Raw genomic sequence first — 27,687 nt, forward strand, 5'->3', positions numbered from 1 at the left:
TTCCTGAAATAATCTTAAGTGGAGTCTCGTAAAACAAATCGACACTCCAGGAATTGCATAAGAGTCTTGTGAAAGAATCTTTGGAGGAATACTTGGAAAAGTTAATGTTAGATTTTCTGAAGTAGTCTCTGGAGATTGACAAAATAAAGTTCCACGTTGAAATTTTAAAGGTAAATTGAACGAAATTCATGAAAGATTTCCATAAGAAGGCTGTTAAACAATCAATAAATGAATTTCTGAAGAAATCATCCAAGTAATACCTGAAAGAAAACCTGTTCTAATTTTGCCTTTTACGTACAAATTTTATTATTTTAAATGGGGGATAAAAGCATTCTGTAAAAAATAGAAAGTCCTCAACCAAATTTCATACGCTTAAGGACGACGCTCACTGGGAACTGGGAACTAGGAACTGAACTTGCCTTTACCAGCTTAGCAATCTCAAGTCCTGAAATAATAGGAAATCAAAAAAAATCACTAAGTAATTAGAGCCAAAACTGGCTAACCCAACTAGTGTTTTAATAGCGGCGCAACCGATTTTTTTTATTCATCTATATTTTGTGCAGAATGGATTAATTCCATCATGCATTAGTGATTCAAAATAATTGCCCTGATTGTGGCTGAAATTTCCTGAGTATTCCAGGTCTTTTCCAGATTCATTGGAATTCCCTGATAGTTCCAGGTAGTAGACACCCTGTAAAACTAAAACCAAAAATTATCCCCTAGTTTATAGTACAAACACGCTATTTTTGTAAATATATAGTCGATAGAAATCGTCGGAACGAAAGGGTTGATTTAAACGGCTGTCATTAGAACTTCCATCTATAGCTGTCACTGGTGTAACGTAAGCAGTGTTATATTGGATGACGATTAATACGCATACAAAATCCGCAAATATTTTCAATTTTCAATTTTTAGTATGTATTCACATTATTATACAGATTATTAATATTTAAAGTGTATTCCATAAATATTTGGAAATATTTAGACACATAAATTAATTATACCATATTTCAGATAAATTTATTGTTTGACTTTTTTGTATTCAACTTCGCTTCCACCACCTTCTTTAGCTTTTCGTTTATGAATGATGTTTTGAATCTGTTGCCACTCTCTATCCAGTTCGGCTTTCTCGTTCTTTTCCGTCTTGTGTTTCCGAGTCTTTCGACCATCTTGCATTTTCACACCATATTGGAAAGCTGCCTTGGGAAGGGCTTCCTTGCTGCTCATGTAATCTAAAATTATGTTAAAAAAATGAGTATGGCAGTTAATGTTTCCACAGTTATGCAACGGACTAACTTACCAGAGTATTCTTCCTGAGTATCGAAATCCCAACGCCCAATAGGGCCCTTCTTATTGCCGAGGTCCATTTTTGTGTAGTCAACCTCATCATCAGAGTCGTCAATTGCATCGTTCATTTCTTGTAAACCAGGATAACATTCGGCATAGCCTTCAGGTTCCGCTGTCAGTTTGGTGATAAGTTGTGCTGACAACTTCGGTGGTGCAGGAACTGAAACGTAGATAAGAATTTAATTACACAACGCATCGTTACCGCAACCCTTAACATACTTTGTATCGTCCCTGTCTCGCGTTCTTCTTCTTCATTGGATTTATCGAAATATCGGTGCTTGCCCTGATTGTCATCAGTCTTGGATGAGGAGGCCCCCTGGTCAAACCGCCGAGACGGTTTGTATTCACCAATATCTCCATAGATAGAGTCATCCATGTGTTTGTCCTCCGGAAGTTTGAACAAGGGCTTATCTTTGTCCTAAAAGACAAACTTGTTATAACAGAAGAACTCAAAAATGAACATGTGACGTACCCTGCGTTTGTTTTTCTTGCCTCTGCCGCCCTGGCGAAGGTAGGACAGAATCTGAGCTAGCTTGTTGATAACGATATCATTGGTGGTCAGAGTCTGCGTGTCGCCTGCTACCATGGGAACTTCCGCTTTCGAGCGAATGACCGTTGTTGGGATATCCGTTTCGACATTTTCGTCCTCTAACTCAATGTGATAAGCCATTCTTCCCGGCGCGAACATCTCATTACGCTCAACGTGACGTGATCTAAAGATTTTTTTTTTCAGTAGAACAAAGTAAAGAAAGGTAAAATGTAATTAGGGGTCATGTACAAATTACGTCACGAAAAAGTTGAAATTTAGCGTGACATAATTTGTGTACCATCCCTTATATCGAAATTTATTTAAAAAAATGTCTTCATAACAGTACCATGCGGTGTCTTATAACCGTGAGATTGAGAAAATCAATCAATTAGAAAATAGTACATACAGAGTCATAGCGTTGTCTCATGGTTCACCTTTTTAGAAACGATTAAATCGGATAGCCATAGGTTCTGTATTTGGCGCAAATGACCATTTTCGGGTCCCTGGAATGCCTCAAGTTTACGATAAAGTGGCCAATTTGTATCTGAACATGCCAAGCTCATTCGGCCGCATTTCAGTGAACTTAATGTTTGATCTCTTCTTTTTGAGAATTTAAACGATTTAGCATCCAACAAATCTAAAGCCGGTTCTTCAGGGCATTCAATCCGAGTGGCCACATCCGGTACATTCAAAATTGTACAAACCTCTTCATTTATAATGTTGAATATTAGATCTTAATGATGTATGCAATTAAAATTATTGTCATTGCAAATAAATAAGGATAACTTAGCATGTCCCAAAAAATAGCCTTTTTACCCGACTTGACCCAGTGACCCACAAGAAAAACTCCAGCCACAGGAATATTTCCTTCCTTAGGCGAGTGGTTAGAGTCCGCGGCTACAAAGCAAAGCCATGCTGAAGGTGTCTGGGTTCGATTCCCTGTCGGTCCAGGATCTTTTTTTTTTTTTTGTAAGGCACTTCGTGCTCGTGGCCACTACTGTGCCGGAATCAGTTGATCTGTAGCTTCTTAACCGATACAGATCTATTTTTAACTTATCTATATTTACATCTACACTCTCTCCTACTCTTTTTACTCTCACACCGAGCAGGTAGGAGAGAGTTCTGCTGTTAGTGAGGCTAGTTGCCTGCGAAGAGGGTCAGTTTGTCTCAGTCACCATCTGATACTGACGGAGGATGGATGTGCTCCCAAAAGCACGGTCCTCCGTGAGGCGTCTTCTGGTGGCTGGACGGGTTTTTTTTTTTTGTGGAGGGGCTGGGAATCGAACCCATGACCTTCCGCTTATGAAGCGAAAGCGTAACCTCAAGGCTACAGACCCCCCTAATCCAGGATCTTTTCGTAATGGAAATTTCCTTGACTTCCCTGGGCATAGAATATTATCATAGGGGCTGTCCATTAATTACGTAAGGGTTTATGAGGGGAGAGGGGTCTGAGATTTCTTACGCGCCATACAATTTATTTTTGATTTTCATACAAAAAATCTTACCATGGGGGGAGGGGGGGTTGAAAAATCCCGAAATTTGTCTTACTTATGTAATTAATGGACCGCCCCATACCTGCCACACGAGATATGACGGAGCAGCAGAGACGAAAGTCCAGGGGATAACGGATGACCTCAGCCCGTAAAACCGTGGCAGGCCTTATAGAGTACATTCCAAATCCGTCGCCTGCTTGTTCCAACTGGGCGGTAGTAGGCTCAGATGCCATTACCTGACTTGCGCCATTACCTCATAAAGGACTATTTCAACCCTAGCTTGGCCTGCCTGCTTGCATAGATAGCCATGGGATCATAAAGGCGACTATTTCAGCGGAGTTGGATAGCGGCTCTTGGAGGGACCCACAAGAGATGATCAACCGAAACAAACAACTAGCGGAATGTGAAGGAGAGGCTTCTGGACCAATCAGTAACCGACTAAGGTTCCCACCAAGGAAGGAGGCGACCAACATCAACTTAAGTGAGAACAGTGTGGGCAAAAGCCTAAACCAGTGGTTCCCACTCATTTTGTGGTGTGTGCTAACGTAAGAACTAAACGACACATACAAGACGCGACGCGAGACAAGACATAACACTTATCGTTCTTACAATCGTCAAAAAAGTGGTTCCCAACCTTTTCAGAGTTGCGGCCCCCTTTGAGCTTTTGCAAACATTCCGCGGACCGTAGAATATTATTCTAGAACAGGATTTAAATTTAAATTGTTAATTTATCGAAATAAAGATTCTGTCTGAATTTGTAGTAATGACTTACTACTGATTCAAATGGCAAACATAATGTTTTAACATTTCCAGCGAAATTTTATTAAATGTTCATTAAGTTGTTATCAAAATATTGTAAAAAACTCAATATCAATTTCCAAAATCAAAGAATGGTTCTCTACAAAAAAAATACGAACAATCTTATACAGAAGCCAAGATCTTACCAAGAAGTTTTGAAAATCTTCCACTTCTATTTCATTAGATGAGACACCCTATATTTTGTTCATCGTTCATATTTATGTTCATCGCAGAAATATTTTTTAGAAAAAACACAAATTATTTGAAAGTAATCATTGAAAATTCATGTGCATATCATCAAGAATTTATCAAAGTTGGCAAAAAATCCATAAAGAATCTCTAATCAAACTCTAGAAATATGGCAATATGAATCTATACAGATTTATAAAATCAATCGGCAAAAAAAACAGAAAGAGTCGATAACAAAATTGAATTCGCCTAGCATTTTGTATTGTCTCTTCCGAAAGCTACAATTTAATCTCGTGCAGGGATTCGAGTGTAAACATTTAAAAACCACAAAAGGAAAATGCAAATAATTTTATAATAAGTCAGCCAAGGACCTAATCAAAACTTTTCAATGATTTCACTATCACGTCAGATTTTGAGGAAATGCAAAGAAAACAGCACTGCTCCGAAGAAAGAAATCCAATGAGAATTTCGTATTACCACATTTTGATCTACAGTCGACTCTCCACAACTCGATGGATTTTTTGTGTGTAAGTAATGAAATTCTCATTCCCTGTACTAAGCAGTATCGGCGCCGGTTGCGTCCGAATACAGGTCAATTTGGGTTATGAAATAAATGTATTACGTGTTGCTATCTCTGAAGAAACCGTTGGGGTCCTCTGCACTTCCACGAGAAATCATTAAGAGTTTGGAAAATGAAAAGGGGTTATATTGTAGGATTTGTCTTGGTAAACAAAACGCATAATAACAAGCGTCCTAGTCCTATCATAGCATCAAATCAACTGGCTACACCTCTCAACAAACATAATGAAGTCACCAAATTAATAAATAAAATAAAATAAATTTTTTTTTTTTCATATTTACAAATCTTGACTGAAGACTCAATATGACGACACCTTTGATAACGAATCATTCCAAGATTTTGCATGATGCGAATCATGCAACATCAATGTTAAACGTAATCTCCTAGTATCTAAGGGCCCATTCACAAATTTCATAACTCTGGAGGGGGTGGGTGGTTCGTTTGTCCTAACGATGTTACGGTCCATACAAAAACTGAATGATATTCATACAAAAAGCGTTACAAGGGGCTGGGTGGGTGTCAAAAATGGCCAATTTCAGCGTTATGAAATTACAAAAATGAACACATTTGCTTATGCTGCAACGAAGCACTGCCTTTCTTGAATGAAAGACACAAGTTCAATACAAATCTGTTAAGTTAATTTGTGTCGCAATGATAAAATACGTGTTGCGAACATTATTTTAGACGATTGAAAAACAAATCTTAAAGATAGATCCAAAACTTCAAAGTACTCCAGTTATGTTGTCTTTTGATAAAGTTTTATCAAATGAACTGCAAAGATGCTTGACTACTATATCTTTTGAATACCAAATGTCAGTCCTTTAAACTTTTTTATTTGTAAATTAATAATGATGCACTGGTGGAGAAAATTGTGAAGTATGTAAAAATCCCTTCCAAAATAGCTCAAAACCTTAAGATGATTATAGAACGAAGCCACACCTCAATTTTTCAAAAGCACAAGACTCGAGAACCAAACAGCGCTCCGCGTTCAAAATTTATCCCTTTGGTCACCACCAGCAAGCAAGCAATTCGATTGATTTTCAACGCGAACTGTTGTCAGATTCTCCAGTCTTGTACACTTGAAAATTCAAAGTTTGGCTTTGTTTTATAATCACCTTAAGATCACGATAACTTTCGATTCCCTCGTTAAAAATTTTTAAAAATCACGGAGAAGATGCTTGAATGCTTTATCTTTCGAATGGTAGGAGCCAAATTCTTGGACATTTTTTTTGCGTTAATAATGGTTTCTGGCACACCGTGCGATACTTCTATAACTCGATGTCTCCACTAGTCGATGTCACGTATGAGGTAAATTTATTTCCATAACTCGATCTATCTAAAAAACATTTTTTATACACAATGACACTTCTGGTTTGGAAGTGAATTAAGACTTAAACCAGTTAAGTTAGAGTTCAACAAACATAAAAATAAAAATATTAATTTTCAATAAAAATAAAGTTATTTTTATACCATTTAAAAAAAATTAAAATATGAATAATAAAAATGCTATCATCAATATGATATTGCTTTCTAACAAAAGTGATCAAAAAGTATTGGAAGTACAAAAATTTGATCCTTTGATTTTAGAATTTTTTATGTCGGTATGTTCTATAACTCGATAATTCTATAAGCCTATGGTTTCTTGAATATCGAGTTATGGAGAGTCAACAGTATATAAATAAAAATGTAGTGGTGTTTGTATGGCACGAAATGGCTTGAGAACAGATCGAAAGTTGTTCACTGTTGAACTCGACAAGGAATGCGACGTGATCATGTGAGAAAAAGTTCGGGAATGTATCCGAAAAAATCTGGAAATCGGCAGAAGACCAATGTGTCTTTTTGTATGGGGAATTACATGGCTTTTTATAACAGCCTACTTGATGGCAAGACAAAGTTTGCCGGGACCACTAGTTGTAAATAGCTTTGATGGTATTCAGAGCGAAATTGATATTAATTTCAGTTTGCTTAAATATGTCCATATAAAAATTCTATGTTTTTTGTATATGGATAGCTATTATTGAATTTACATTTACATTGTTGCAATGACTTCGCGGACCCCTTGAGAGGTCGTCACGGCCCCCAGGGGTCCGCGGACCCCCGGTTGAGAAACACTGGCCTAAACACTGTGAAGACGGCACGTACTGGCCGCTGCAGTGACCGATGGCCCAGGACTAATCGAGGCCATGGATCGCAATAGGAAGTACCTCCCTAAAATACAGGTAGCTGCTGAGCAACTTGATGTCATCATCGAGTTTGTTAAGAGCAAAAGCAATATCATCAAATATTTGAAAACAAGTCTACTGAAATTGCGACAATCAGTCCTAGCAGGTATACGAGAAAGCCAAGGAACAACTTGGCAAGGTAGACGGCAAAAGTCCGAAATATTTTACTTCATAGGCAACGCTAATATATTTGATGATATTATTTGACACGCGATGCAAAAGAGGGGACCTTCCGAGGATGAACACGTGGCGAAAAGACCTACGGTTGCTAAAGGAAAAGTGACCTAGGCGGCCGCCCTCCAGGGCGCAAAAGCTGGCATGAGCCAACCTTCGCGATCAAGAGGACATGACAACAGAGGAGAGGCCAACACCAAGCTTTAGGCCAAGAAAACCAAGAAAAGGAGCTGCGGGATAACCCGAACCAGGCAGTGCATCCACATGAACAACAGCCTCATGAAGTTTACTTCAAGTGTTTTGGGAAGGGCCATAAGTCGTGGAATTGCAATGGTCCCGACAGAAGTAAGATGTGCCGAAAATGCGGCACCGCATTTGTAAGTAATTGTAAGCAAATCGCTAAGCGCCTAATATGTGTTGACAGAGCAGACAACGGACACTTAATGGGCGGACCCAAATGTCCGGGCACAAGCGGAGTATCAAAGCAGCCAAAACTGAAGTCAAGGGTAATGTCGATGTACCCGTGCACAACTTGAAGAATTCAGCGAGAATTGCTCATGCAGTGCATGGGCTGGATTTAGTGGGTCGTTGTTGGTGCGGCATTCCCACACTCCCTGAGTTACCTTCTCAGAGGGGTTGTTTGCAGATTTCCCCCTTGCAAAAAAAAAAGTAATCTAGGCTACTATGTTCTACTGCAAAAATGCAGTTTTTCTCTGAAAGTAATTCAGTGATCAACTCATTATGATTGAGACTTTGTAATCAATAATAACAAATTACCCTTACGTCCTATCAAAATGTGGTCTTGGGCAAAGTTGTAGCTGGGAAGATTTCACCTGAAAAGAGTTTGGACACTTGTCCACAGATTATTATGATGAGCAGTTGTAGAACTGAACACATAAGGTTTTCCTTTTCCATAGTAATTTCCGATTAAACTTCAAAAGGATTGAGCACAAACAAGTTTCTTCCAAATCACTTCAAATTTTGGGAGAATGATTTTCATCATAATTGACACCGTTTAAGCATATGGGACCGAAAATTTCAAAATAGCTTCAGTCTAATGTCCACCCTAACACAAAGAGAAAGGCAATAAGAAACAGCTAAACCCATGAATGCATACCCCAAAACAGATATGACCGAAGGCACACCAAATGCGCAAACCCACTGGTTAGTAGATTACGGTTATATTTACGACAGGAAACAGTAGCCACACGTCGATTATTGCGAAACCGATCGATAAGATAATCGATAAGATTGAATAATAGCAGTGATTTTGTACTACGATTGCCTAATCCTGCATTTAGTCATCGAGCCCACACCTACTAGCCATTCATTTCGGGAGCAGCGATGAATTATTCAATGGTGATATGAGTAGCCGGTTGTACCGATTTGGTGAGTACTGCATATTTGTATGATACAATATTTAAATATGGATTTTATGACAAATCATTGCATCCTCATATCCCTAGCTATTTTTATTCGCTTTATAGTAATTGGGGTCCAGATAGCCGAAACGGTAAACGCGCAACAATTCAGCAGGATCAAGCTGAGGGTCGTAGGGTTGAATACAATCGGTAGAAAATCTTTTTGGGTTGGAAATTTTCTCGAGTTTTTTTTCTGGCGTATCGACATAGCGTATCTTCGTACCTACACGATACACATGCAAAAAAAAACATGCTTGTCTTAAAAACAAGCTTTTAATCTTCAACAAATGCTGTACTAATATGGACTAGCTGTTGTAATACCAGGAAGAAAGCTCTGCAGAGAGTTCAAAATAAAATTTTGAAAATAAAACTGAAACATTGGAAAAAAATTCAAACAAAATAATTAATAATTTTAGACAAAAATCGTTGGATTCTTCTATTGCCACGATTAATTCGTTATATATTTAGGTAAAGTAAATTGAAAACTTTTTTTCTCTCCTATAAGCAGGTTAAATCAACTCACCTGTAAACATTCTGAACTGCTACGGCAAATGAAATGTAATATGTTGCTAACCAAATGTTAATAAAAGCTTAACTATGTTTTACCAAATTAGAATGATAGAGGGTGTCTAACACAGAACACCTAGATATAAGAAATGAATGTAATGTTTGGAATAATGCTAATAAAGAATAAAAAACTCATATCCTACTTATAGTGAACAAACTTGAAAATTGATGTGTCGCTTCCCGAGGAGGAAAGAATAACTCGAAATAACTTACGCATGCCATATTTTGGTATCATATCACAAAAAAGGTATTTTTCAGTTATCAATACCTCATTTTGGTATTATAATGTAATGGATGGCAGAGTTTGAATAAAACGCGTGTGTCCGATTGAACGGTTAAAATACTAATGACAGTATGTAACGTTGATGTCACCTCTCTCCAAAGCATCGCAAATGAAGTGGTGACGAATATCAATGTGTTTTGTTCTGGGATGGTATCGTCCGTCGCTACAGCTATGGCACCTTGATTGTCGCAGTGGATCACGAGTTCCATTTCGCCCTCAAACAAACCTCGCCTCCTGGACTGCAGCCGACAGTGCCATGTACTCGGCCTCGCACGTTGAAAGGGCAACGGTTTGTTGCCTTTTAGAGCTTCACGAAATAGCTCCTCGTTGAGCAGTAAACACGTACCCAGTGATCGATTTCCTATCATCGTGGTCGGCTGTCCAATCTGCATCGGTAAAACCTTGAATGGACAAATTTCCATCTCGATGATACACCAATCGGTATTGTGATGTACCCCTCAAATAGCGCATCAAGTGTTTCACGGCATTCCAGTTGCTTACGCCAGGGCTGGAGTTGAATCGGCTCAAAACGTTTACAGCGTAGCAGATGTCGGTGCGAGTACTTTGGGCCAAGTACATCAGACATCCGACACCTTCCCGAAACGGGACATTCTTCATGGCTTCGGTCTCTTCTACAGTCGCTGGACACATAGCTTTAGTTTGCTTCTCGCTGACGTTCATCGGTGTGTTGACCGGCTTGCAGTTCGTCATGTTGAATCTGCTCAAAATCGCTTCCACGTACGACTCTTGATCTAACGCCACTACGGTGTCCGTTTTCGTGATCCGTATCCCCAACGCATGTTGGGCCGTCCCTATGTCCTTCATCTTGAACTCCCGACTTAATTTTACTTTTATTTCCCTTTTCCCGCTTCTGCAGTTAGTAAAGATGAGAACGTCGTATACGTACACCGCTACGAACAGCACCTTCCATTCGCCTATCCTGTAATATACGCAAGGATCGTACACGGTGCTCTCCAGTCCCATTTTTCGAAGTGCGGCATCCAGCTTCGTATTCCACACCCGGCTGGACTGCTTTAAACCATAGAGGGCCTTATTGAGTCGACACAACTTGGCTTGATTCTTACAATCCACGAAACAAGGAGGTTGTTCCATGTATATTTCCTCCGAGAGTTCGCCCTGGAAGAATGCTGTTACAACATCCATCTGTTCTATCTGCCGATTCCATCGGGCCGCCAACGCAAAGAGATACCGCAAGGAACTATGACGGACGTCCGGGGCATAGGTGTCCTCATAATCTACCCCCTTTCGTTGCGAGTATCCTTTGATGACTAATCTCGCCTTGTATTGGTCGACATTACCGTTTCCGTCTGTTTAGTTCGATACACCCATTTGCATCTGATTGCCTTGCGTCCTGTAGATAAATCAGCCAACTGCCACGTACCATTGGAGATGAGTGCCTCATATTTCTCCTTCATGACCTGCTTCCAACGTTCCGCATCGTCACGAGATAGTGCTTCTTGGTGCATAGTCGGATCATCCAGAATTGGCTGTTGAAAATTGGCACCAGTATCTGAACATGGAACAACATCATTCAAATACTTGCCTTGGGGCAGGCGCCCCCTATCGCAGAGCATCAACCCTCCTTGCATATCATCGCTAGTTGGTCTTTGATTTGAAGATGATATGGGCGCAGCAGTATCTTCTATAACGGTTGCAGGTGGGATCGCAGAACGTCTCCGATCATCTGCAAATTTCAAAGACGGTAGTCCTCTAGTATCTACACGAAAATCTTTGTACTTGTCTGCGAGATAGCGAACCCTACCACTTTGCCTCAACGCCTGTGACACGGGCGGATTTGAAACTTGGTGCGGTGGGAGCGCTGGATCTGTCACGGTGTCAGCAGCGTCCGCAAAGGACTCTTGAAATCGATTCATCAGCTTGCACCTCATCATGGTCATCATTTCCGGAAACATCTGGATAGGTTTCCTGGTTAACATCCAGAATCGTAAAATCCAGTCCGACAAAATTACGCTTGACTATGGGGCTCTGCACAAAAATCATCCTATCTCTTTCACTCTGCCAATAAATTAGTAAACAACAAGGCCAGTAAATGTCAAAATCCCATACAAAATCAAAACAGTGCAGAGCCCCATACCGGTATGCCTTCGTTTCGTCATCGTATCCAGTCAGCACACACTGTTCAGCTTTTGGATCCCACTTGTGACGCTTCAGCTTCGGTATGTGTGCCATCACAGTCGTACCAAAAATTCGAATATGGGAGAGATTCGGTTTCCGCTTAGTCCACGCTTCTTCTGGCGTCGTATCGATTCCTTTCGTTGGCGATCGATTGATGAGATAAACAGCAGCTTCGCTTCGTACAGCATGCACCTCGCACGTTCCACCACCGTCCGTTCGGCGTTCGGCGAGGCCGTTCTGCTCGGGAGTGTATTCTGCTGATGTCTGGTGACGGATGCCCAACTGATTCAAGAAGTTTTCAAAACTCTTGTTCTTGAATTCCCAGCCGTTGTCCGTCCTGAGTACCTTCAGCTTCTTGCCACTCTGCCTTTCGACCATGCTGTGGAACTCTTTGAACTTTTGCAGTACTTCCTCTTGCGACTTGGTGCGCAAAAATAGACGAAGATCTTTCGAGTCTTGTCGTCAGTAAACGACAAGTAGTAACGAGCTCCTCCCAACGACGGTTGTTCCATCGGTCCACATATATCTGAGTGAACCAACTCCTGCTCTTCCTTCGCTCGTGTGCCAACGTGATTGAATGGCAGTCTCGATTGCTATTCGACAGCGCAAAATTTACAACCTCCATGGTCCGCGCCATCGTAGTTGACACCAATCAATAGAAATATTAGTAGTAGAACGATAATGGCGATGTTCTCACAAAACTGAATTAGTTTATTATCACCTTCAACTGTATCTTTTTATTGTTTGTTCGAAGCCATGTTGTAGTGGATGATTTTAAAATTTATTTGACACTTTGAGGACCGGTACTCAAGCTGTCAGCGCGTGGCAAACTAGATGTTGGTAACACGAACAGTAGCGACATTAGCATTCTTAGGTTAATGCTTCTACTCACCAATCGCTAGTCCATTTTTAAGCTTCACCAAACTACCGATGCTCAGATGTCCCATCCGCTGATGCCACAATCTTCCGTCGCTCTGGGTGAGCAGGCAAGCAGCGTGGATTTCTTCTGCTCTAACTTGAACAAGTCGTTCGAACGTTACCGGGAGCGATGATCTTGCCATTAGGATTGACTACTTCACAACCGGTCTTTCTGAAAGTAACAGTGTGGCCTTGGTCAACAATCTTACCTACTGAAAGTAAGTTTACTGCCAGCTCCGGAATCAGCTCAACGTTTTGCACTTCAATCTCATAGGGGTTGCAGGTGGGCTGTAGTTTGGTAGATCCTTCCGCAACAATTTTCATCAGACTCTTGTTTGCGCGTAGATGGCGTAGATACTACCATTCGCTTCACGTAGGTTCTCCAGCAATCTTTCGTTGTTTGTTAGATGTTTGGCAGATCCCGAATTAAAATACCAATTGTCCGTACCAGCTTCCTGAACCAACAGTACGGTACAAAATTTTTGGGCAAATGCGCGTTTTTGGAAACTTTACAACAGCCGCGCGGTATCTCATATCCAGCGCACCAGTCAATATACAAATTGCATGACACCCGCACTACATTATCGGATGAAATCGTTTAATCGATGAGTTTCCAGTTGCGTTTTTCCCGATATGAAGATTTTCCTAATGGGACTGTATTGCGAGTATGGGCAGTATAAGTAGATGAAAAACCGAATTTAGTACTATACCATTGAATTCCTTTAGAATTTGTATCCTTTGGCAGATACGCGTATTTCGACCTCAACTGTAAGGCCGTCTTCAGTGTCGTGTACAAGTCGAGTCTAGTACACGACACTGAAGACGGCCTTACAGTTGAGATCGAAACACTCGTATCTATCATAGGATACAAACTCTAGAGGAATTAAATGGTATAGTACTAAATTATTTTTTTCATCTACCTATTTTATGAGTTCATATGTACATTTCGTTTCGTCCCGTACACTCGTACAAACTAAGTCGGACCAATCCGTAGTAGCTGTCAAATCAACTTTGTTATCATAATTAAGTCGCACAAGAGTACAGATTTCTACGTAACGGTGTAATTTGTTTTTTTTTTTTTATTGTAAACTTTGAATGAGATCCAGAACTAATTGTTTCATTGACAAAGTTGTTCAGTTGCTCAACACGCAGAAAATGAAGTACTCAAAAGTGAGTTCATTCCACTCAATTCCGGGGGTTCGTGCGTCAACCTAATTTTGAGTTGATGGGGCACGCTGTGTCTGAACCAGACGATTATAAAAATTGAATGTACATCGGATTTTTTCTCGCTAGAGATAAGTATTTGATCCATATTTTCATAATCGGAAGGTTTTAAAATATTCTATCGGTGAAATTTTTTCCATACATTTTGTATGGACTGAAATGCGCCGAAAAACGCGGTTTTCATAGGTTGTAGTATAAAAAATACACAGTACCAAAAAATAATGTGATTTACGTCTTTTGGGATGCACATAAAAGAAGCGAGCTGAATTACGTAAATTAGTGTCCAATTTCAAATACGTTAGTGTCTGATTCTGGAATTGTCGATCACAGTTGCACCGTTTTTGTGTCCTTTAACATGTAAAATTACATTTTTTGTTCAATACATCTTCAAGGACACGTTTTTGTGTCGATTTATCATTTACATCATGTGTCATTCAGTCATAACCAGAATTACGTCTAGAGTAATTTTCATTATTTTTAAGAGTGTAGCTGAAAAGTGTAAAAAATCAAAATTTTCAAAATCAAATCAAATCAAAATCAAAATTTTCCCTCTCTGACAACAATAGAAGGAGCGAATGAAATAGGGAGAGAAAAATAACTCAAAAGTAAGTTAAAAAATACTCAAATATGGGGTTCGGAAAAACCGTGAAGGGATACCTTTATAGCTGGGGGGTGCGGTCTCAAACATGTAGGCTGTTTGAATTGAACACAATCTTTTCCACGAATGATAACCGATGTTTGTTTGCTTGTCTCGCAGGAAACCACATTCAAAAGCACACTTAAAATGTTTCATACAAATCTTATCAGTCTAATGCCAGTTTAAATAAACCCAATGAATAGACTTAATCAGAAAGCTTCTGGCATATGTTAGTTCGAAACATATTTTGAGCAGTTATACAAGACTTATGCATAATTTAAACCAAGTACAACTTTTATCTAACAGTTGGCGGTTTTTTGTTACAGAAATTGTCAATTTTTAGCGCGACGAAATCTTGACCGTACATTTCTAGGCGTACTTTGACCATTTTTATGAAAATTTTGGATTGACAGCAGCCTGGTTGCTTGTTGATTTTTTCAGTTCGCATCCCCCAGCTTTATACAAGTCCTGAGATTCAAGATTTCTCAACTTGGTGGCGTAAGTGGTCATAAAACTTTTGTTTTGAATATAATTAATGCACAGTTAATTAATGGTCAAATTATAGGCAATTTCCGCCTATTGAATCTTGCTGTCATTAGGTTTTGACGTTTTGAAGTTTGCATATACCGTAATTTCGGGTGAAATTAATCATTTCTCACTGTTTTTCTAGTCTCTTTTCCGTAATGTTGACAATGTCAAACAACTGGATGCAGGAAAACAACTTCATTGGTTCATGTAGGGAAATTTTCTAAAAAATGTAATTTTAGTGCTAAAAATCATCTCTAGAATAAAAAATCAAGGAATCCCATTTTGGAGTGAAATTGATCACCTGTTTGATGCGATTATTGTTAGTTTAAAAAAAAACTTTGCATACCCAAACCAAATTTCCAACTTTCATGGACCGGAAGTCGCCCTCTTGTTTTCTAGGCCGCTATATGGGATTTCAAAAAGTTCAATTGAAAGCAATTTTCAACCTGGACAAACTTGTCGAAAAAATCGTCCTTCTGAATGATCAGGATCTTGAGATACAATGATTTTCATGGACCGGAAGTCGTTGGATTCCAAAAATTTCAACTGACGGCATTCTTTAACCTGGACAAACTTGTGAAAAAAAATCATGCTTCTAAATGATCATGATCTTGAGATACAATGATTGGCATAGACCGGAAGTCGTCATCTTGTTTTCTAGGCCGCCATCTTGAATTCCAAAAAATATTATAGAAATATTTTTTTAACCTGGACAAACTTGTCGTAGAAATCTTCCTTCTGAATTATCAGGATCTTGAGATACAATAATTTTCTTGAACCGGAAGTCGCCATCTTGTTTTTTTAACCGTCATTTTGAGTTCCAAAATGTCCAATTGAAAGCAATTTCCAACCTGAACAAACTTGTCGAAGAAATCGTCCTTCTAAATTACCAGAATCTTGAGATACAATGATTTCCATGAATCGGATGTCGCCATCTTGTTTTCTATTCCGTCATCTTGAATTACAAAAAAAAATTGACAGCAATTTTCAACCTGAACAAATTTGTAGAAAAAAATCATGCTTCTAAATGATCAGGATTTTGAGATACAATGATTTTCTATGAACTGGAAGTCGCCATCTTATTTTCTACGCCGCTATCTTGGATTCCAAATGTTTAATTGAAAGTTATTTTCAACCTGAACAAACTTGTCGAAGAAATCGTCTTTCTAAATTATCAGAATCTTAAGATACAATGATTACCATGAATCGGATGTCGCCATCTTGGATTACAAAGTTCGTTTGCTTACTAGCGCCACCCAGCGGTTGAATTCCTAGAAAATAAGCTCACCAAGAGGTAGCCCTTTAACTAGGTAACAACTTTGCTGAAGACACCGTTCTTCTATCTAGTGAAAATCACAAGAATATTTAACATTGAAGAAAAACTAGTTTCAGCAACTACTTGGCACCTCCATCCAGAGGGCGGTGATGCGGAAGACGGCTTTGCCACCCTCTTCCTACATAAAATGCACCGTGATGCCAGATTAAAAAATAGCAAATCATGCGTATGAAATTTTCGATGCTTCCAAATTTTGTAACTCGTTTATTTGAAGAGCTACTAGAAAGATGTGTTCTAACAAAATGTTCACTGTTCCATGCCCTAAATTATCAGCTAGGGAGAGAGTTTTTAGGGCTTTAGGACATTTCGTCGAAAGACATTTAATCGAATGACGTTTAGTCGAATGACATTTGGTCAAATGGACATTTGGTCGAATGGATTTAGAACGGCGAATGATGTTTAGTTGAACGAAAATTTGGTCGAAAGGTTATTTTGGTTATGGTTTATTGAGAGATCATTTGGTAAAATTGATTGTTGCATCTATGTTTTTCAAAGTTGGTAAAAACAGCGCATTCTTTTTAATAATCTGAATTATCAACTAATGTAAATCAAAATTTGGACATTTTATTTAGAAATTTAATAAATCTATCTGTTTGTGATTTGAAGTTTTGTCAATATCTAGGATTTCGATGATTATTATTTTTGTTTTTTTTTTTTGATAAACTTTATAGAAGTAGTTTTTTATTACATTGACTGAAATGTTTAGCTCTAGTGAATTTATTATTCTTTTAAAATATCATCATTCTTCAAAGACTTAACATACTGCTTTATCATAAATGATTGAATCTATTGTTCTTATAAAATTACATTGTTCTTCATAATGAACTGATAATCCTCATCTGATGGAAGCGTTTGGAGAGAGAGCTCAAGATCTTTCTTCGAATCCCGGGTCATACAGTTTACGGACGTGGGTGAGATTTTTGAATGGAACAGCAGGAAAAAAAATGCTTCTAAGAAAACATTTATGGCGAAGTGAATGTCAAATATTGGTAACTCTACCTATGGCCAATTGACTTCCTCCTCAATGACATTCGTCACAAAAATATATGGCTTTGCTGATGGTGTTCATGACCTCGAGTGAATAACAGAGTTTGCGTTAGAAGCTTTGATCAATTAAACGAGAAAGTTGTGCTAACTATGTATTGGATAAGGGAAGACGAGTTGACTGTGGTGACAATAGTTGGCTTTCTTTCATTTAAGATCAGCTAATCTCGACTGAATGAAAAAGGAGCATGAACTGTCAAAACGCAAGAGGTTGGTCAACATGTTGAAAGAGTAGGCTCCATTAAATTGAATAGCACAATTTTTTATCCGCATATAGATTGTTTGTGGAATGGTTGATACTTGTTTTCCATTATTAAATCATCCTGCGTATGAGCGACAAAATGCTGTTGTAATTAAACCTTTTCGTCCATTCGACGAAATGTCCGTTCGACGAAATGTACTTTCAACCAAACGTCATTTGACCAAATGTCTTTCGACCAAATGTCATAGATTCAGTTTTTAGTACGTCCATAAAGTACCGTAATTCGGGGTGTAGTTGATCAGCGGGGAGAAGTTGATCATTCCTGTACCCACATGTATAGACTGTTATAAGACCTATGACCCGATTTCAATTATCACAATTTCTAAGTTGTGGCATTACTTGATAGCTACTTTTAATTTTCAAAAATTCGGTTTGGCATTCAGGGTAATTACTTCATGGAAAAAACAGATTTTTTAAGAAATGTTTGATGAGCTGTTGGAGGGTTCTTCTCCACACAATCGACTATTTCCACGACTATACAAAGCTACAATTTTAATAAACTGTTTCATACATTCCAGATATGTTCTGTGTACCCAGTTTTGAATTTGTATTGAGGATACAAATTATTTTTTTAGAGAAAAAATGATCTTTTTGCAAGAGGGTTGCTAATTTCAAAGAAAATTGCCTACCTTTAGGCGTTTAATGTGGTGTAATCTGTAATCCACAACTTTCAATTAAAAAATTAACCGATTTATCAATAAGTTGTAAGATTTTTGAGTGTTGATTCAGATTCAGAGACCCCAAATTCAGTGAATAGCATATTTCTCTATTTTAGGAAACCTATCGCAGTAATTGATCAACTTCACCCCGGAATCAAAAACACCACTTTTTGATATATAAAAAATGTTTTCGTTATTATGATAATAATTCGTCAAAATTTCGTTTGTATAATTCGTTAAACATTCAACCAGTACAGGTTTTAAAAATATTTAGATGATAATACATGCATCCCGCTAGGAATTATAGCACAGAATCGCTCAAAAGTGATCAACTTCCCCCCAGTTTACGGTACCTTTTCCTATTTATTTTTTTTAAAATGGTCCGTTTCCCCATAATGAATAAATCATTTTCCTATACTAAACTTCTAGTCGCTTGCCGAGTAGTTTAACGATTGTTTAGAATATTTAAATTTTGCAGGGTTTCGTTTGGGCCAATTTGCTACTATTTGTAACTAGGCGGATAATCGATTTCGAAAATTTAGCAAAATCGACACGGCCTGTTGTATTATACTTCTGTTGTAAAATCTTGAAGATTGTCGCATTACTTATATGGTTTGTGCTGATCAAATTTTGGTCCTCAACTGATGCCCCATGAACCGGTTTTTAGAGATCCGAAAGCGGTCAGAATGGTTCAAAATAAGTTGAAAGAGTTGAAAAATACTATTGGTTTATAATTTAGTTTCAAACACTGTAGTTTTGTTTGATTCTTGCGAAATAATTATGGAATTATCTCAATAATATTAGGACAGACCCCACGGAACATCCGTATAAATCCGGAATCGACCGTCCGACTGAGGTTCCCAGTACAGGTCACGAAACATGAATAGTGTTGTATCAAAATTTTATTGAAATCCGCTGAAATTTATGGAAATTAGAGCCAAAAGATCACGAAAATGTGGTTGTAGAAATAGGTCAGGAACGCAAAAGTTAATTGACCTAAATCTTGAAACTGTCACTACAAATTAACCCAAATAATGTTTAAAACGAATTGAGCGAGGTATGAAATGACTCATATTATCATATCCAGACCTTTTATCTCTGATACGCATCAATTCAAGATCACGTTGAGCTAACCATATCAAAATTGGACACCACTAAGCTTGTGTTGCCTACTCGGATTTTTATTCTACAAGCAATTGGTCTTCCCTGGATTAGTGTTTTCAATTAACCATTTCACAATCCGATAGCCGATTGGGGTTTGGCCACATATTACGTAACGCTCGAAGAGAAGGGATAAAGTATGCTCAATTGTAATGTTTGACGTTGCGTAATAAATGGATATCCCCTTGAACTTAATTTGTGCATTATTTTTCGTAATCAACCTTATGTTTCGTTTTCTGCCTAGATGCAACACACGTTGTCCCTTTCGTTGTCTCTTGACTTGCCGGCCGGCATAGCCCAGACGTCGGTCGATGTAATTTTTATCATAATCGTGATTGCGCGACGAACGCATGGAAGTGTGTTCGGATGGACATTTATCGGAAACAAATAGCTTCATGTCTTGATAAGGCTTACATGGGTCACAAAATTTGATGAAACCGCTCAGCACACGGCTATAAAAGTGAACTCTTTGGTTAAGGCCTCACCAGAAGTAATCCTAACCTCAGTGAAATCCAACTTGTGTGGCACAATGAAACAATTTACGCTTGTTGCAGCCATCCTATGCGTTCTGGGCGCCCAGGTAGGTCATGGTGGCAAAACAATGTCTAGTATCAATGAATCTTACTCATATCAATATAGGCGGCACCGGATCGTAGTCCACGTATCATCAATGGACATGTTTCTCCTCATCAACCCTATAATGCATACGTTCTGTACCTGAACACACAAAACGCAGGATTCTTCGGTGGTGGCACGATTATCTCCGATCGTCACATTTTGACTTCAGCTCAGAACATTGTTGGGTAAATTATTCTAAATCGATCATTACATATCACAAAGTGATTAACTGATTTATCTGAGCAGATTCGTACAATGGGACATTGGAATTGGAAGCAACATTTTCGTTCAGCTCAGTATGATTAGAGCAGTTACGGCTATATCTCATCCTAACTACAACGCTGCAAACCGACTGAACGACATCGGCATCATCACTCTGCCAAATCCTTTGGTCTTCACATCCACGGTGTCTCCTGTTTCGCTCCCAACATTGAACACTGTACAGGCCAATATGCTGCCTTTGGAAAATGAGCAGGGTACGATCGTCGGATTTGGATTCGTTAACGCCGCCTGTAAGTACAATATTCATGTGCCCTAAAAATCTTCTACTAATACGTCTTACAAAACTCATACAGCTACCGCACGAGCGGACTTCCTGATGCGTGCCTTCCAACGAGTGATTCCCAACGCCCGTTGTCAGCAGCACTTCCAAATTACGCTTCCTCAGCACTTCTGCGGCGAAGACACCACTGATATCTCCAACGTCTGCAATGGCGATCTGGGTGCTGGTTTTATTACCGATGTCCGCGGCCGTCCGACCGTTACCGGAATCGCCTCTCTGATCACCCAGAGCTGCGGAAACACGGCCCCAACTGGATACACGCGTGTCGAATCCTACCGGCAATGGATTACTTCGGTAACACAAATCTAATGAAGTGTATACCTCTCAAGATGCGAATAAATATTGTATGAGCGAATTGGTATTAAGGACCTTTGGCAGTTAATTTTAGAGAACAAACCAAGATACGATAATTGCTTACAACAGAGCTAACTTGGTTTGGAAGTCTCAAATTTTAGATTAGCTTAGTACTTGTCAAGAAACGAGCTCCAAAGGACCAGGCTTTGGAAAGTTACACTAGGCGAAGCGAACGCCATCTTTACAGGATTGCTGTCCGGCATTCTTGCAACATGCCCTGTCCATCGTATAATGCCAGCTTTGATGGCTACCTTCTGGATACTGAGTGCGCCGCAGAGTTGGACGAGTTCCTTCACCGCCACACACCGCCGAAGATTGTCCTGAGCACCCAACGTTCGAAAACCCCAAGAGCTTGTAGGTTCTCCTCGAGCATAGTCCATAGAGTCCGTAGAGGTCTGATGGTCTTATGCGTCTTGTACATGGTACACTTGGTGCGGGAGCGAATCATTTTTTAGCTTTGATCTCGGCTTGCGCCTTGCCTTGATGATGCGCCTCCGTATTTCCGGGCGTACGTTATTGGCAAGAATCCAAGGAAGACGAACTCGTCGACCACTTCGAAAGTATTCCCGTCTAAGGAGTGTATCGAAAAGTAGTCGCTAACAATAAAAACAGTCTCAAAAATATTGGGTTGAACTTACAAACAATTTTTTCGATCAAAAATACTTTACAATGTATTTGAAAATTATGAGGCGGTGGTATTGTTTCAAAAAAGTGGCATTTTGTATGATATTTTTTTCAAATTGCTAACAGATGACCATGAACATCTTGCACACCTCTGTAAAAATGATATGTTAAAAAATATGTTGAATTTTAGGAAAAAATGGTTTATGCTTTATTTTTTTAATTTCTTTATAACTATCATTCCAAACATTACATTCATTTCTTATATCTAGGTGTTGTGTGTTATAAGACCACACTATCATCCTAATTTGGTAAAACAAATTTAAGTTTTTATCAAAATTTTGGTAACATATTACATTTCATTTGCCGTAGCAGTTCAGATTTTTTACAGGTGGGTTGATTTCACCTGATAATAAGAGAGAAAAAAACGCTTTGAATTTTCTTAACCTTAACATATAACGCATTAATCGTGGCAATAAAAGATTGTAACGATTTTTGCTTGAAATTATTAATTATTTTATTAGACACTAGTGGTCCCGGCAAACTTCGTCTTGCCATCAAGTAGGCTGTTGAAAAACGCTTTTGAGCGTCTCATACAAAATGACAGTTTAATGCACTCTCGTTTTTTCAACTTTCCTGGTGAATATCCTGGGATTTTTGTACACACAAACACGTCGGAACCCTTGAGGAACAAAACGGTGAAGGAATAATTCAAATCCGTTGACCCATTCGTAAGCTATTTCGTGACATACAAACACCATTTCATTTTTATTTATATAGATTTGTTCCAATGTTTCAACATTGGATATTCTCTGTAACTCATTGGTACTATACCAGAATCATTTTCAAAATTTTATTTTGAATTCTCTGCAGAGCTTTCTTCCTGGTATTACAATAGCTAGTCCATATTGGTACAGCATACAACATGGCTGGCCTGAAAATTTGTTTGAATATCAAAAGCTTGTTCTTAAGACAAAGTTTTGATTTTCTATTAATTAGGGGATAGAGACATTTTACATATTTGTTACATTTGGCTTGAATGCCCTCAATGTGATTTTTGAAAGTTAAATTCTTATCTAGCATGAGCCCTAGATACTTAACTTCATCTGACCAATATATTGGAACCCCTCTCATCGTGACAACATGTCTACTTGAAGGTTTCAAATAAAAAGCTTTTGGCTTATGTGAGAATATTATTAGTTAAGCTTCCATTAGGAGAAATCTTCCATTTTTGCAAGTATGAAGAAAAAATATCCAAACTTTTTGGCAATCGACTACAGATGACATGCAGACTTCGTCCTTTGGCGGAGAGGCCTGTGTCATCCGCAAACATGGATTTTTGACATTCCTGAGGTTAGTCAGGTAAGTCAGATGTGAAAATATTGTATAATATTGGTCCCATGCAGCATGCCTTGGGGAACACCAGCTCTTACAGAAAGTCTTTCAGATCTGGAGTTCTGATAATTAACCTGAAATGTACGATTTGACAGATAACTTTGAATTATTCTAACAATGAACTCTGAAGGTAATCTCAGAAAAGTTCAGATTTTTGCTCATAAGAATGGTTTATTTATTTGTAAGCCGAGTTTCATATAAAAAAAATGTGCTAATCGTTTAGTTTCAAGTTAAAAGTCTTTCTTCTTGCTTCAAATTTTGCGTTGATAATATGAAATTAAACTTATTATCTCAGTTCGTAAAATACGAAAAAAAATTTATTGCATCGCTTGGTATCAGCGAAAATTTGAGAATTTGCTGAGAATTTTCCCTGTCCCTAAACATTGTATGAGGAATCATCCAAAATTCTTAAAACTTACAACTAGTGATTGAAACGAAGAAAACAAAAAAAATACGTCCAATGAGCATCCAGACACTTCAAGATTGCAACAGTATTGGAAATTACATTTTATAAAATTTTAAGGTGTTAATAATTATAACATTCCCTGAAAAATTCGGTCCAGTGTGGTCCATGCGGAACCGGTTCCTGGAGTCCCGGGAGGTGGCCAATCTGGGCAATTCGATGAAATTACTCAGATTTGAATTGTGTCCAATTCTTTACGATTTTTTATGTTTGGATGTATTTTGCCAAACGAATGAATGGATGGTTATTCTGGTCCTTTGGGAGCACCGGAATGGCCACCGGGAAACCCGTAATATGGGACCACAAAGTTTTAGCACCAAAAGTAGTTTCTTCTGGCCCACCAAAATAACCCAGGAATGGCCAACGAAAATACCCGTATTGTGGGACATTTCAGTTGTTGTACCAAAACTAAGCATGCGATGGCTCAATCTTCATGATTTCGAATACCTGTGACTTTGATAGTTCAATTATTGACCATTGATAGTTCAATTATTGACCACTCCGGCTCATTGTTACCACGAAATAACACAGGAATGACCACCGGAGATACCCCCAACAGAACTGAATTCGGTCAACACACTGATTTTTGCAAGCTGTTCGAACGACCCTAAGTCACAATAACTTTTTGTTAGGGACTAAGGAAGGTTAAGAAAAATCGAATATGTAATCGTATTACAGTCCCATTGCATAGAATTGTAAAATGTTATACAAAAATAAACCGTGCTTTGATCTCAGAAAGGTGTCAAAATGATAAGCAAATTGAGAAACTGTTGTACATCGGGGTCACTTTTTAGCTTTTTGGCCGTGCCAATGGCAACATAGATAAACCCTAATAACAATGCACATTGGTCTACGGAAAGAAATGAAGTGGAACGAATTAATAACTTGAAATTGTTTATCGGCACACCCGGGTAGAGGTAAATAACAAAATAATGGTAAAATGAGAACAAATTTAGCAATCATATCTACTTCAACCATTTTTATGTTATTGATATATGACATTAAATATCTCATCAATAGCAAAACATACAATTATAGCAAAATTTGTCATTGATATGCTATTCTTGAAAGTCATATAATAACTAATCAATAACAATATATACTAATCATGGTAAAATTTGTTTTATGTGCGAAAATACTAAAAAAACATTAAATATCTAAAGAATAACAAACATCGCCATCACAGGAAAATATGTCATTATTTTGATATTTGGCAACTTTACTAAAATAAAATTCTTCTTTTTAGTGCTACTAAAACAAAACTTTTCAGTACTATTTGTTCTACTATTGATCCCTTTACGATCCTTGTTTGGACCCGTGCCTTCTAATTTTCGTTGGACTCGTTGGCGAAAGCTAGCGGTGGTAATGCTTCTTGGACTCCATCTTGGGAAAAAACCTTTTAGGAGGTCTCGTCTTCTTTCGTTTATTCACTAAACATGGATGCAACTACAAACAAAAGGAAGGGTGAATTTCTGAATTCACAACTTCCTTTAAAAAAAGTGGGTTTTAAAACTGTCAATAAACGTGACAAGAATGGAAGAAAGGACGTTTTTCCGGAATGCGAACTTTCTTTCAAAGGTGAAATGGATAATGTTAGTTATTGCATCGAAATGAGCAATCGATGCTCTAGACAAATATTCCGAACACCAAATCGAAGCTGCCTCTAGCCTAGGCTCTTTGATTCAAGTAAGGAAGCCTATCGTGATCAGTTGTTCCGATTTTGGGGGATTCAGGCACGATATCTTGAACTCCATTAGGGGAATCAAGGTTTCCTTCCAAATCGCAAAGAAAGAGACTGTCGTGTTTTGCCGGAAACTCTTAAAAATCGCGAACTTCTTCTCAAACATCGTGTAGAGAAGAAGCACATTTTTTTTCCTTATGACGACATAACTGAACGTTTGTTCAAAGAAGATATCAAAAATGGAATAAATGATTTACTTGGATTTTCCCCAGTCCAAGTAATCATTATGAAAAAGAGAACCCAATCTGGCATTGTTCGGAAAGTGATTTCAATTTGAGGACAGGGTTGCCATTGTGCCAGATTAATCTGGCATTGCAAGACTTTTAATCAGTGAAAAGACAAAAAGACAAACTGCTCAATTTGCCAGACTTTTTCAAATCCAGCCAGATTTTATAGCAGTAAATAAAATATTTAAGGATATTCTGATAAACATAATTGTGATGCTTAAAAGCACATACAACAGCGTAGAAACCAACTAATAGAAATACTCGTACTGCAGACACAACATCAATATTATTTTTTTTCTTCACTTTTTTCTTTACAAAACTATGATATTTCGGCATTCAAATCTCTTTTTTTTTGTTAACACTCTCGCTCCTTTACAAATTGACGATTACAAGTTTAAATAATGTCCAGAACAACTCCAGATGAGCGGGGTTCTCATAAAAAATCAGATTAAGATTCAAGACAAACGTATGGCGAAACTTCATCACGAGTTCTCTATTTTAGGTATAACATTATACAATCATAAGAATCAAAGTGCCAGAATCTGAATCAAATATAAAGAACTTATTTGATAAATACTAGATTTTTTGCCAATGCAGTAAGACGCATTTAAAAAAGGTTAAGCAAAAATTCCAGTGATGTTAATACTAAATTGCTGATTGAAGTGAATTTAAATCAATCATTAATTCAATTTTTTATTTTGTATTAATCATTTGCTACCGTCGAAATTTGGATCAACTAGCATTTCTGCACGATTGTGTCTGCCAGATATTGCAAGACTTTTCATTTTGAATTTGCCAGACATTTTCCAAAATGTAGTGACAACCCTGTTTGAGGATAACATGACCCCAAGGCACAGACAACGTATCGTTTGTCGTTATGGCACATACAAAAAGCTAAACTAATTTTGACTCACCTTTGAATTTCCTGAATTCGGTAGATATTCTTTCCCATCGCCGTTCGGAATTCAATTTCATCTCCCTTTGGTTGCTCCTTTTCCGGCACCGGTTGCTTGACAGGAGCGGCCTCAGCAGCCGGAATATCGGCCAGTTTTTCCATTTCCTCCTCCTGATCCTGCTCCTTGGCGACGATTTCACTCCGCACCTTCTGCAGCAGCGCATAATCGAGACCTTTGACCAAGTGAGTGTGCTCCATGTCACCTCCCAAGAACTTGGATTCCTGAATCTGCTGTCGGCGACGTTCGGCAGCATCAAGTCCGGATTTGATGTCCGGGGCCACCGCTCGGTATCCACTGGTGGAACTAGTGGGGTCCAGGTTCTGATAGTCCGGATTCGCTCCATCCCGCCGCTCCCGAGCTCGGTCACGATATTTCTCAGCCAACTCCGCAAGTTTATTGTCCTCCTGCTTCTTCAGCTGGGCATAGAAATTTTTCTTCTTTCGCCGAGCTTCGTGCCGTTCCGACGACGGAGGTTTCATAGCCGAAGCAGAGGAAGAGGCCGAAGATTTGGCCATGGCATCCCGGACGGATCCTGCCGCATGAGCAGATCCACCCGGAGCCCGAGGAGTCATCAGCAGCTTCCGGAAGTCGTCATTCGTCAGCCGCTGGGTGGCCGGAGTTTCCGGCTCGTGCAAATCGTCACCGGGCATTGCGGAGTAACGGAATCACTTCGTAGTTCACTAGTTTTACCACAATTTTTTTAATAATAGCTCACAGGAAAACTTTTACCACTGTTATAATCACAACACAAGCACTTCAAAACAAAACACACATTTTGACATTTGATTAAATCATCGCGATAAATTTTATCAGTGCAATTCTATCTGAAGAAAAGTGTGAAGAAACGATTTATTTCAGTACACCGGCAAACAAAAATATTTGTAGGGCAAGACGTGGTAAGACGGGCCTGAAAATGGTGGTTTTAAGTTCACCAAGCTCTATGCATAAACTCAAGATTTTTGTCATTCGGAAGCATTAGGAGGGTATAACCCTGATTTTTTTTTTTTCAAAATATCTAACACAAAGTTTTTTCTCGATATTGAATTTGAAAAATAAATAGCAAAAACTCATTCAGGATTTTGCAAGAGTTACCTGCGTTATTTCGTTAACAACTTCACCAAAACACCTCGCGATCCTTTATCGTACAACAGTGAAAAGTGTTTCGAAAACTAGATCATTTTTCAATAATAATGCAAAGAGAGCAACAATGAAGCATGCCCA

At 38.6% G+C, this 27,687-nt stretch overlaps 2 protein-coding genes across 2 annotated transcripts; one reads left to right on the top strand and one right to left on the bottom strand.

Annotated features, from left to right (window-relative positions):
- Positions 1–894: 894 nt before the first annotated feature.
- Positions 895–27,239, bottom strand: LOC5572247 (protein Red). Its single transcript, XM_001653888.2, has 5 exons — positions 26,425–27,239; positions 1,820–2,060; positions 1,567–1,765; positions 1,301–1,507; positions 895–1,232 (listed from the first exon to the last, which is right to left on the bottom strand). Exons 1-5 carry the CDS (start codon positions 27,114–27,116, stop codon positions 1,021–1,023), a joined length of 1,551 nt encoding a protein of 516 aa, XP_001653938.2. The 5' UTR covers positions 27,117–27,239; the 3' UTR covers positions 895–1,020.
- On the top strand, positions 19,956–21,074 carry LOC5572249 (vitamin K-dependent protein C). The gene is made up of 4 exons (XM_001653889.2): positions 19,956–20,109; positions 20,169–20,332; positions 20,394–20,659; positions 20,723–21,074. The coding sequence occupies exons 1-4, from the start codon at positions 20,059–20,061 to the stop codon at positions 21,016–21,018; spliced, it is 777 nt and encodes a 258-aa protein (XP_001653939.1). The 5' UTR covers positions 19,956–20,058; the 3' UTR covers positions 21,019–21,074.
- Positions 27,240–27,687: the final 448 nt, after the last annotated feature.

This window comes from Aedes aegypti, chromosome 3 (genome assembly GCF_002204515.2).
Source record: "Aedes aegypti strain LVP_AGWG chromosome 3, AaegL5.0 Primary Assembly, whole genome shotgun sequence".
Taxonomy (NCBI): Eukaryota; Metazoa; Arthropoda; class Insecta; order Diptera; family Culicidae; genus Aedes; species Aedes aegypti.